Below are 13,151 nucleotides of genomic sequence, written 5' to 3'. Positions count from 1 at the left end.
CTGAGTTGACCCTCACTCTCCTCTTATCACTTCAACATGGATCTTCCCTGTATAGGGGTACAAGATTGAGCAATAAAAAAGCAAAAGGGACCAGTGGAGAAGTAAAGTGGATCTGGGCAATGTATCCTCTCAAAAGTTAATTTCCGTTTCTATAAAACTGAGAAAGCCATACCCTCCCCACAGAGTTACCATGAGAAGTCACTGTGAGACAGAATATGAGAAACATATAGTAGAGTGCAAGACACTCAATTAATTACAATTATAGAAATACAAAAATATATGTAGGATAACAGCTACCGTTTTAAGATGAGTTCAGTTTCCCATCATAGACTCTTCCATTGCTCTTTATCTTAATTTGGAAACATAATAACTTTTTCTATGTTCTGGCAATGAACTAGGAGAGAATCCTGTTGATCAGAGCTCTGAGTGTAAGGGACAGAGAATGTACCTGAGCCCTACACACCTTTCACATGCACCATTTTTTTTGGACAGTTCTGTGGTGGTACTTGATCACAAAGATTCTAGTGACCTTTCTAATGCTTCATGGAGCCAGACTCTATGTCTGAGCCCTAAATTCATTCTTTTCCTTTCTCCCCTTTTTGCTGTTTTCAGTGACTACCTTCACCGTGTGAGAACTGTTCTAAGATCCAAACATGACATCTGCTGCCTCCTTTCTGTTCCACTTCAAATCATGCTCTAGGTCCCTTTATACCCAATCATTATAATAAGCCACTTGTCATTCAGAACTCATTTCTGTGTGTGTGTGCTCAGTTGCTAAGTTGTGTCCGACTCTTTGTGGCCCCCTGGACTGTAACCTGCCAGGCTCCCCTGTCCATGGGATTTTTTCAGGCAAGAATATGGGAGTGGGTTGCCACTTCCTCCTCCAGGGTATCTTCTTGACCCAGGGATTGAACCCACATCTCATGTCTCCTGCATTGGCAGGCAGGTTTCTTTACCACTAGTGCCACCTGGGAAGCCTGGAACTTGCTTCTGCTGCTGCTGCTGCTAAGTCGCTTCAGTCATGTCTGACTCTGTGCGACCCCATAGACGGCAGCCCACCAGGCTCCCCTATCACTAGGCAAGAACACTGGAGTGGGTTGCCATTTCCTTCACCAGTGCATGAAAGTGAAAAGTGCAAGTGAAGTCGCTCAGTCGTGTCCGACTCTTGGCGACCCCATGGACTGCAGCCTACCAGGCTCCTCCGTCCATGGGATTTTCCAGGCCTACTCCGGGAACTTGCTTCTAGCTAGCTCTTATTTGAAATGCCTTTTAGGATCAATCATCACCTCTTTTAACATTAGCATTCTTACTCAATCAACATCTCAAGGTTCAATTTAAAAGGCCATTTTAGTGTGAACTGAGATGATATCCTAATTTCTATGTAATTAATCATATCTGATCTTTCTCAACAGGAAGAATTCAGTTATGGGGACATCCTATTGCAGTAGACTGGGCAGAACCAGAAGTAGAAGTTGATGAAGACACAATGTCCTCAGTGAAAATCCTATACGTAAGAAACCTAATGCTGTCTACCTCAGAAGAGATGATTGAGAAAGAATTCAATAAAATTAAACCAGGTAGGACATGCCAGACAAGATCACTTCTTCAAAATATGTTTAAAACACTTTTGCTTGAGCTGACTTCCCGTAACTTTAAATAAGATAGCTTTCACTTATCATTCTCATAATTGCATACAAACTATTAAAACTATATTTCTACCTTTGGATTACAAAATGTAGATATAAGGTTCTATAACATTTATCAATATTATGATTTTACAGGTTTCTGTGTGATTACTTAATACATATTTCCTTCACTGAACTATAAATTCCATGAGCTCTTTTTCTGTTGTCTCCTCAGCTCCTATTTCTGTGCCTGGGACTTAGTTGATGTTCAATAAATATTTACTGTGGCAATGAATGCATGGCCATAACTGAAGGTCTAATGCAGGTTTCTAAACCTCAGTATTTGTGACATTTTTGGCCAATAATTCTTGGCTATGGGCGTCTGTCCTGTGCATTCCAGAATGTAATGTTTTGTAATTTTCATAACCAAAAATGTCTCTAGAATTTTTTGTGCCTGGGAGAGCAAATTGCCCCCAGTTGAGAATCACTGGTCTAATGGAATATGATTATGACTTTAGATACATAAGAAAGGAAGTAACAGTTTGTTCTAGAAAACTAATTTGAGTGAATAGAAAAGAAAAAGGATGGTGGAGGAGAATTTATTACTCTTCATTTTTTCAATATTTTTCATTGTCAGTTTTAAGCCATGAGATTGACTCCCTATCTCTTTTTCCTCATATAGGAACTGTAACACTGAGACAGGTAAAGCATTTTAAGAAACAATGTCCAAACAAGTATTTCTCAAAGCCAGTACTGCAGAACACTAATTCTATAAACTATCAATAGATGTTACTTTTAAAAGGGATCCATGGTCAAACAAGTTTGCTAACACCAGATTCAGTGAAATTAGAAATTTGTTTGTCTATGGGACTTATCATAGTTCTTAACCTTCTATTTGCTTTGAAAGTCTCCAAAAGAGGAGATGTAGAATGACTCACTTCCCAATTTGAGCGCCATGGATCCCATTTTTTTGGCAGACCATCGTGTGGGATTAGCATGCCTTCGAGCATGTTAGTCTAAGTTTATCACTATGGTGACATCTTTCCGTAAATGAGAATTTGCTAGGTTGTTGATAAGCGTGGGCCATGATACCATCACCTTAAAACTGCCTGAGAATATTCACTTCACATAGTTATGTTGCCTGTTTCCAACTCTGACTGCTCTGTCAAGTGTATTAGCATAAACTGATGGTTTAGTCTAAAGGTAATTAGTAAGGATCTCTTTTCTCCCTTCTTAAAGATTCACCAGAGACTTGTCTTTTTCCACACTTCAGGAACTCTGCCTTCCTTGCTACTTGAGTATAATGGTGTGTTCAACAACTCTGTGATGTAGGGTACCTTACTACTTCCATTATTTTAAAGAAACCAGGGCCCAGAGCAGATAAGTTGCTTGTCCAGGGTCATACAACCAGAAAGTGGCAGGTTCTGGACTTAAATCCAGGTCTAGTTAAGAGGTTGTTCTTAACAACTCAAGGACCCTCATGACCTACACATATTCCATTCACCCACTCATTCACTCACCTGTCATTGTTTCAGTAGCTCCTAGGTGCCAGGCACGGTGGGAAGAACTAACAGGTAGGATGTGTGTGTGTGGAAGGAGTTTAACAGCAATGGCAACCTAACTCCTAGGGTTAGGTTGTTTAGGAGAAGTGACATGTAATTGGAGATCTGGAAGTTGATGCAGCTGTGAGCATAGAAACTGATACGTGCATGTATAAACATTGTTCCACCATGACTTAGCACTGACTTCCTTCCTTCCCATATGAATAATACTTATTTTGTGTAATTAAAACATTACTCTTTGGGATGGAGTGGGGGCAGAAAGGCTGGAATGAGAAACTACTAAAAGGCTGTTTCCTTTCATAGTCACTGGCTATTAGCTTTCTAGTCTGCATGTTGAAGAGAGACAAGTGTCTAGGCTCTTTTAATTGTAGTGAAAATAATAAATGCCAGGTCTGTTTCTCTCTCTCTGAGGCTGGTGGCACAGCTCTTAGGACTCCATAATGATATGTGGCTGCTGCTTCTTGGCACTCTGCAAAAAAAAAAAAAAATGAATTGCAGAGGGTTGTCGACTAGCAGACATCTGCTGTTGGGCGAAAAAAGAGCTAACTAGTCTCTTTTCCAGTGGAAATGATAACTTTATATTTACCTAGAAAAATTTGAGAAACAAAAAGATAACTTTTTAAAAATTCTATTGAAAGTTGGATCCCTCAAAGGACCCTGAGTATTCTTGCAAATAATTATTGATATATTATTTTAACCCTTATTAACCTGAAAATATTATATTGCTATTCAGAGAAATAATGATAATTAAAACAAAAACTAGAGCCAGAAAATGTATGTTCTTCCCCAGTGTAGACTAAGAGTATCCGCTGAAATTCCAGTTATAAGCATTTTACAAAATCTGATTTTCTTAAAACAGTTTACCTGCAGAATCACCCGAAGGCTTGTTAAAAGATTTCTGGCCCCGCCCACCTGAATTTCATATTCAGTAGCGTCACTGACTCAGTGGATATGAACCTGAGCAAACTCCAGGAGGCAGTGAAGGCCAGGGAAGCCTGGCATGCTGCAGTCCATGGGGTTGCAAAGAGTAGGACATGACGGAGTGACTGAACAACAATAGGTCTGGGAGGGGTCCCAAGCGTTTGCATTTCCATTAAGTTCTGGGGAAGCTGATACTGCTGGTCTGAGAACCATACTTTGGGAAACATGACCTTCTGATAGTCTCCCCTTGGGACTGCAGATGTGTTTGTCTTCAGGTAATTCAACTGCTGCTGACAAGTTGATAATGAACAGAGTCATTGTTTTCCAGTTCCCTGTATTAGAGTCTTATGGATGACCACTGATATTTTATTGCCTTACCCTCTGCAAAATGATGATCGATCAATAAACAAGAAGAAACATATTAAAATAAGCCATATGGTAAACACCATTGTAGAGAAAACCAGCTTTTATGATTTTAAAAACTCTCACTTTCTAATCTGTCTGCTTAATGAGGTTACATTTTCACATACCATGATTTCTAAAAGCATGTGTAGCTAAACGTTTTTGTTCAAAAAACGAAAGCTGATTTCAATATCTGAAAGAATTTGAGTACGCCAAAATCTATTATCATCTGAAATGCCACATAACTAATGTGAATGATAACAGAATATGAATTGACTAAAATATTTGCTCATTCCAGGAATATTTATTGAATAGCCCCTGTGCACAAAATACTATGCAGGAACTAGATAAGGACAATACCAAGATGCCTCTGGGAGCCTGGCTGGAGGATGGCACTGCAGAGTGAATGGGGCAAAGACCAGGAAGGTAGAGGTCCTCACTGGCCCATCTTTTACCTGTTAATACCCAAGAGAGGCATGAGGTTAAGTCACAATAATTACTCCAACCTGATACTGAAGGAATAAAAAGACCATGTTTGCAATGCAGTTAATTATATATCTGCATGGTTCATGGTCTTAAATACCTTTATTTTCTCAACTTAGCCATATAACTTTGTTCTGTACGACCACTGTCATAAGAAGTAAAGAATCAAATACTGAGGGGAAAAAGAAGCATCACAATGTTTTAAAATTATCTTTACATTAGCACCCTATCATTATTCCGAAGGAAGACAGTTTACAGCCATTGAAACATGTAGCAGAGTAGAAACTCAAATTGTCTTCACAACCTTGAATCTAAGAAGGTAGATAACTGAACTTTGACAGTGAGAGGAAAAAAGGAGAAGACATATCCTTTTCTGATCCTCCCTGGCATAGGGTACCATCCTCGGTTGTCCCTGGAAACTAAGGGTGGAAGAAAACCTGAGTGCTCAAAATATACCCAAGTGACTAACTGAAAAAGGATAATTTGCATGGTAAACTAACAAATTAATATTAAACAAGTTTCTATCCTTAGGCAAAAGTTCTATTTTTAAAATTGAGTAAGCAAGGACATTTTAATAATAAAATGTAAAATCTAAAGTTCAGCCATCTTGGTAGAACTTTATTTTTACACATGTCCATCAACATGTACAGCAACCCCTCTACATAATAATAGGTTAGGTTGATTTGTTATTTTTTTATTACACAAAGAATATATATCAATATTGAAATTATTTGTAAAAACACCAAAGAATGCAAATTAAAATATGAAAGTCCCCTTTACTCTCCCCAACTTTTTTCCCCATTCCTGTTGTTGTTGTTCAGTCACTAAGTTGTGTCTGACTCTTTGCAATCCCATGGACTGCAGCATTCCAGGCCTTTCTGTCCCTCACTATCTCCTGGAGTTTGTCCAAGTTCATGTCCATTGAGTCGGTGATGCTTTCCAACCATTTCATTCTCTGCCGCCCTCTTCTCCTTTTGCCTTCAATCTTTCCCAGCATCAGGATCTTCTCCTGAACTAACTCCTATTAACAATTCAATCCTGATCGTTTCAGTTCTCTTTCTGTGTGTATATTCATATTTATGTGCAATAAATGTGTGGGTTGGGATTTTATAAATATAAATGCTATAATATTATACTTATTATATTGTAACTTTTTAGATTTAACAACAGGTTCTGAAGGTTTCCATGTAAGTATACATGGGCCTATTTGTTCTCTTTAAAGACTTCTTAGTATTATTTAATACAAACGTACCAGATTTAATCACTCATGAAAATGACATTAAGTTGTTTTATTTTGCTATTTCAACTGACTAGTGTTATTAATATTCTTATGCATGATCCTTTTGCACATGTGTGAATACTTCTATTAATGAGATTCCTCTAGTAGGATTAGTGGATATGTACATTGTTTCCAACCTTTGATATTTTAAACCAGCATGGTAAGAAACTATCTTGGTTCTCAGATGTACTTTCAGAATCTTTGTTTGTTTTGATCAAATGAGATAAGCAGATGAGAAATCTGAATTCTAGTTCCTAGCTATGTGAGCTCATAAATTTCACTTACTTTGTCAGAGATTTAGAATCAGAATCTTTAAGTTGAAAACAAATAAAGGTAAAATGAATTAAAAATTAAATTATTGCTAAGTATCTTCTAACTCTAAAATTTTATTGTGCAAATCAAACGAGTCAAGATGTCTTTCTGAGGAAAGAGCCATAAAATTTAAAAAGGTAATTACCTAAATATATAAGATGACCAATAATTGAGTTCAACTCAACAAATATTTTACCATGTATAAATTACTATCCTTTATATAATATACTGAAAAAGATAACCCTTCTATCCTCAAAGATAATAATCTAGGAAGTAGAAAAACAAATCCACAAATAAATCTATAAATAATAAGGCAGAACATAGTGTTATTAAAGAATTACAAACAAAATCTTCTGTTGAATGGGTGGAATTTTAAACCTGAACACAGGAAATATTCTCAATGAGCTCTTTAAATAATGAATCTCAAAAAAAAAAAAAAAACCAAGATTTTTGCAAGCTAAATGTTTAAGTATATCATGTTCAGAGCTAGCTCAGGTTTGCTAACGGAGCTACTTTCACTCCGCTTCCAGGTGCTGTGGAAAGGGTGAAGAAAATCCGAGACTATGCTTTTGTGCACTTCACTAACCGAGAAGATGCAGTGGAGGCTATGAAAGCTTTAAATGGGAAGGTAATGTAGGACAAAGAAAAACTATGTACAGATTCCACCAAAGTTTGTTGTGGAGGTTTTATTCAGGAGAACAGTCCTGCAAGTCCATCTCATTCAGGCTTCCTCCATCTCTGACATGGCTGCCTTAGTCCATCTAAGATGAACAAGAGTGATGGAAAATTCAATGGAGATATGGCTTATATGTCCAATTCTATCTCTAATTTTGGCTGATTTGGACAAGTCACTGGCTCTCAATTTTTTTTAGAAATAGAGAGTTGGAATGGAGTATCCCGAGGTGACTTTCCCAATATCAGTTTTCTCTCATTATTTCAAAGAAATTATAACCTCTGTAGTATAGTATTTTGGAGACTGATGATCTGACAAGATGTCAAGGTTATCATTCTGCATTTAGAGTTTGATATTCCAAGTCTGGAAAGCTTGGAATCTCTTCACCTTGCCAAGAGTAAGCTCTGGGGAAAACAACTAGTAATATTATATTCTAACTTGTGATTTATATTAGAAACCAGTATAATATTTACTTATTAATCCCATATATTGAAAATCTTCTGTAAACCATTTATCATGCTAAATATTATTTGGAATACTTAAAGGCTCAAACCAAAGATGCTTATCAAAGGGCTAAAAGTCAACTGAGGATTAAGACAAGTACTCAAATACCTTTGCAAAGTCCAGTCAGATAAATTTTGTTTAAAAAAAAAATGGATAAGAAGTGGTGACAATGTTCAAAGAGGAGCCGGTTATTAAGAATCAGAAAATCTTCATAGACGTGAAAAGATAATACTTAAGAGAAGCCATGACACTTGGGAAGAATTCCAAAAGGAAAAAAAAAAAAAACATGGCAAAGGAGAGGAATTCTCAGAAGAGGCATAGAATTTGTAAAGAGCAAAGTATAATTGGAGAACAGTAAAGATGGATTGCCTTGCTATGAATCGAATGAGCACAGGGCTGTTTCACCTGCCAGGCCTTGCGCTGGTCAACCCTAATAGGAAACAGCTGGCAAAGGGACTAACTATAAAGATATGAGCCTGGGGCAGGAGAATTAAGAGAGACAATGCAGGAGCCTGGGGCACTCCTGGAGCCAAGGAGACAAAGGACTAGAGAAGTAACAGGAAACCTAAAGGGGAGAGGATTGTTAAGAGCAGATCTTATAGAGAAAAGTAATGAACTTTGGCCAACGGACATATTCAGGCCAAGGTCACCTCATAGGGAGGGAGGCAAGAGAAGAACTAGCTCACACTTGCTCTCTCTCCCTCCAACCTCTGGCCAGGCCTCCCCATTAACTAAATTCAATCATAATCCAGAAGGCCCAGGAGCCCTGACGGGAAGCCATGCAGAACTCCCTGTGGGAGCTTGGAGGCTGGCAGCCAATGGGGAGTGGATCTACAGGGCAAATAGAGAGTCTCCCAGCACAAGGCCTTCAGACATAGTGGGGCCTGGGCTTATGAGCTATTCTTGGTCTACAGAAGTGTGTGAATCCTGCTGTGGGGGGGAGGGTGATGTGGGGGCTGCACAGTTGGGGAGACTCCTGACTCCAAAACACAAAAACAAAACTAGAAAGCAAAATATTAATGCATATTTAAATGTATGTCTAGGTAGCAAAATATTATTTCTTCTTCATTGATAATTACATTTAGTGTCATAATAATATTTCCTTGAAAAAATTTGATAGATTAGTTTCTCAGTTTGAAAACATTTCTGAGGATACATGATGCTTGTAAAGAAGGGACCATCATCAATTAAATGCTAAATAATTGCACTGGAATCATCATAGTGGAAAAGTATTCAAAATGCTTCCAATTTTTGCAGCTGGCATATTTATGGTGGTTTAGTCACTAAGTTGTGTCCGACTCTTGCTACCCCATGGACTGTAGCCCACCAGGCTCCTCTGTCCATAGGACTTTCCAGGCAAGAATACTGGAGTAGGTTGACATTTCTTTCTCTAGGGGATCTTCCTAACCCAGGGATCGAACCTGGGTCTCCTGCACTGCAGGCAGATTCTTTACCGACTGAGCTATCAGGGAAACCCATGGCTAGATATTTTTATAACAATGTATACATGTATTATATAGTTAAATACATATTCAATGTTATTATTAAATATATATTAAATATTATAATAATACTTAACTGTAATGTGATATGGGAAAATCAAAAGTAAGTTTGCCTAGAACTATGAAAGGTTTTAAGTATCCATATGGATATTTATATTTAATCTATTAGACAAGGTGAGGCTTTGAAGTTTTTTGTGCAATGAAGTAATGATCCCATTAACAACTTAGGGAAATCAACCTATTAAGAATTGAAGTTTCATAGAATAGGGAGAGAGATGTAATTGGAACTAGTTAAATAACTATTAAAGTCACTCAAATGGGAAGAAATAAGGGCCTGAATGAGGGTGAGAATGGAATGTAGAAGAAAGCTCTACACAGAACTATGCAGGGTGAATTCAAAGGATCCAGGAACTGACTGGATAGAACAGTGGGAAAGAAGGATGAGTCATTTTAGGTTTTCAATACAGAGGACCAGGACAATGACATTAGGGAAGTCAGGCAGGGAAACCTATTTGGACAGAAAGGTGATGAACTGAGCTTTGCCCGTGATTATTCACTTATTTTACAGATACCTGTGAATGTCTACAATGAGAAAGAAATCTTGCTGGGCTTGGGGCTATACAGGTTAATATGATATTGTCTTACACCTTGAAACACCTAAACAAAATAAGTAAACTACAATACTGGGTTTAGAACACTGTACAGGAGCAGAGTCATGCAGAACAAAGTCTATTACAGTAAGAAATCTGACTTTTCAGTAAAGAATCATTCCGCTAAAAACATCTCTTGATACAGAAGTGCCTGTAAGTACAGACCTCTTTAGGTGTCTTATCTTTCTTAAGACAGGAACAAAGACAAAGAATTAAATCCAAGGTATTGCTTTAATACTCCAAGTCTGTTTCTTCTAATTACATCAACATCAATACAATATGGTAGAATCTGAGCTGAATTCTCTCTCCGTGTGTTCGACCTAAGATATTTGATAGATATTTGATACTGATTCCTGCTACTAAAAAGGAGGGCAGATACATGTAACTAGGAACAAGAGGCTGATCCCAAATGATCAGGATGATCATAAAGCATGAACTTTGTCCAGCAGACATCAGTGATCAAGGAACCACTGAATCACCCATGAAATCATCAGCTGCTGTGAAAGGGAATATTTGCAGGGACACTTCATATTTCTTTTCTTTATTAAAAATATATTCTTATTTGAAAGAAACTACAAATGCCTCCTCAAAACACCTTGTCTCTTTGATAGTAAATATATCAGTGTATCAAGTAATTGTTGAGAGCCATCTTTGTCTTTTATGTATGCAAACAACACATAAAAAAGCAAATCACACTTGTAGATCTACACATGGCCACTATTTTCAACATCCAGATCTGTTTGCGAAATGTAAAAAACTTGTATCAGAAACGAAACCACTTTAAAAATTTTTGAAGACAAGTTTTAAGTAGCACTTGACTTGAGAAACATTAGTATTGACCTGCTATTCCTGTTTGTTTAGCACATCAAAAGTTTGCTTCTTAAGGAAGTACCGAAAGAAAACAAATGCAGTACCCTCAATGATTTCACTTCCTTAAGTAGGGTCCTACTTTTATGCCTATCTTCTTTTCCAGTAAAAACTCAGCTATTATGTAGCTCCAACGAGTAAGACACTTAGCTGGCTGGCAACTGGAAAGGCCTGACTAGGCCACTCATAACAAAGTGTGAACAATTGATAAGATCTTTTATTGATCTCCTTTCATCTTCATTGCACTGGGCTAGGTACTAGAGAGTATATTCCACCCATAATTAACCTAAAATTTCTTAGAATTATATAATTATGTAAATATGTATTTTAAAATACATCACATAAAAATATTACATAATTCTGTCTCAGTGACTATATTCAGTTAACAGATTTGTAACTAATATGTCAATAGACAGTGGCCAATTATTGGCCTGTTGACAGATTACATGCAATTTACCAACAAACCATTCAGGGAAAACTCAACTGGCACACAAAACAAGAACCTATGAAAAGATGATGCATATGTTGACTGGAAAAATTACACAACCTAAAAGTTGAGAACTATGTTTCACTGTGAGGATATTCTGAGGACTTGAAGCCTGGGAGACAGCCTGTCGATAGTTATAAAGGGCTGCTCTGAAGAGGTAAGAGAGGAGCCAGATACATAGGAGTTTTGCAACAAAGACAAGGTAGTTAGAACAACAAAAGATAACTGGTAAAGAAAACCGGATATCTCAAGTTAAGGAATTTAGCACTTTTCAGTATATGGGAAGATGCAAGAGTCTGGGCTCACTGAAATCATTCCTTTGAGATGCACCTCAGCTATCTAGAGCCAGTGTCCTGTTCTTTCCCATCCCGAGTTCCTTCGATGTCACCACTGGGGGCAGCTGTAATGTGATGGCTTGATGGCTGCAACATCCTTTGTTTACTGACATGACAGGCAACATTTTCCATTCAAACAGATAAGTGAAATAGTAAACAGCAGCAAATAGACTAACCCTTAGAAGGAGACGTGTTACTAGGACTCAGCCACACCTGGTTGTCTTCATATCTTCTCACATTGCTTTTTCCTTACTGTCTACCACAGGTACTGGACGGGTCCCCCATTGAAGTGACCCTAGCCAAACCAGTGGACAAGGACAGTTATGTTAGGTACACCCGAGGAACAGGTGGAAGGGGCACCACGTTGCAGGGAGAGTATACCTACTCTTTGGGCCATGTTTATGATCCCACCACCACCTACCTTGGAGCGCCTGTCTTCTATGCCCCCCAGGCCTACACAGCGATTCCCAGCCTTCATTTCCCAACCACCAAAGGACATCTTGGCAACAGGGCCATTATCCGGGCCCCTTCTGTTAGAGGTAACATTAATCAGCTCTTGTCTTAGATGAAGCCCTGCAATTTCAAATTATTTGTATTGCAATAGACTTGTATCTAAGTTATGTCTAATTGGATGAGTCTACTGGGAGAAAAGAACTGGAAAATCAAATATTACATTAATATTTTTCCTTTCATAGGAATCTTTTTTCACATTACAACTGGTTATTGAAAAACTTGGTCAGAATACAGTGTAAATGAATTTAAGGTATGCATTTGATCTCTGCATAGGCTCATAAAATATGCATACACTAAAACTCAGATCCACAATTACTAGTTTCTTCCTTATCATTGTACTACCATATTACAAACATATGTGACTCATTACAAAACTTTCAAATGGGAGCAGTGTGGTTCACTAGAAACCAACTACCTCAAATGTCAAGACACATGTGTGTTGGATGATGACTCAGTGCCATCATGTCCACATATAAATCACAAATTATCATAAATATATTCTAACAGATACATGAGATGCTCTCATCTGACCTCCCCTGAGAAATATGTACAATGCCTTCCAAAAAGCCACATTACTAGGGAAATCAACTTGTTTCTCTAGGATATGGGGAACTAAATAGTAAAAGTCCAAATAGAAAAAAAAATAAACAACTCTCAATCTCATTGCCAAACAAATCTTTCCTACTGAATCCTATGAGAATTCCAAATGTTCAAACAGTTGTCTGAGTTCAGTTATTTCAAAAAATGTCAAAGATAAGGAAAGCATTTTTTCAAGAAACTGTCTTGATTTTGCCTAATGGGATCCTTCAGAATCGTTCTGCTAGGAATCAATGCCAACAGAATCTCAATTTTGTCTTCCAAATATGACAACAGTCTGGGCAATTCAATGACAAACTGTGTACTTAAATCTATTCTTGGGTTTGACTAGAAGCAAGGGGCATGTCCAGATTACTGTGGAAACAATTATCTTACTGTGTTTTACTATTTTTCAGGAGAGCTGAATTGGCCATCCTAGGAGTTCTAGTCTTCAACTGCC

At 37.7% G+C, this 13,151-nt stretch overlaps 1 protein-coding gene across 2 annotated transcripts in view; it reads left to right on the top strand.

The window, feature by feature from the left end:
• A1CF (APOBEC1 complementation factor) overlaps positions 1–13,151 on the top strand; it is a 50,264-nt gene that overhangs the window by 28,936 nt on the left and 8,177 nt on the right. For both annotated transcript variants that reach the window (XM_081557148.1, XM_081557141.1), the window contains exons 5-7: positions 1,413–1,577; positions 7,115–7,212; positions 11,868–12,141. In XM_081557148.1, coding sequence (XP_081413274.1) covers positions 1,413–1,577; positions 7,115–7,212; positions 11,868–12,141 — 537 coding nt within the window. The remainder of the gene's footprint in view (positions 1–1,412; positions 1,578–7,114; positions 7,213–11,867; positions 12,142–13,151) is intronic.

This window comes from Giraffa tippelskirchi, chromosome 2, assembly GCF_054371585.1.
Source record: "Giraffa tippelskirchi isolate mGirTip1 chromosome 2, T2T-mGirTip1v1.2.pri, whole genome shotgun sequence".
Taxonomy (NCBI): Eukaryota; Metazoa; Chordata; class Mammalia; order Artiodactyla; family Giraffidae; genus Giraffa; species Giraffa tippelskirchi.
Note: the sequence above shows the minus strand (reverse complement) of the source record. Positions and strands in the feature narration are given on the sequence as shown.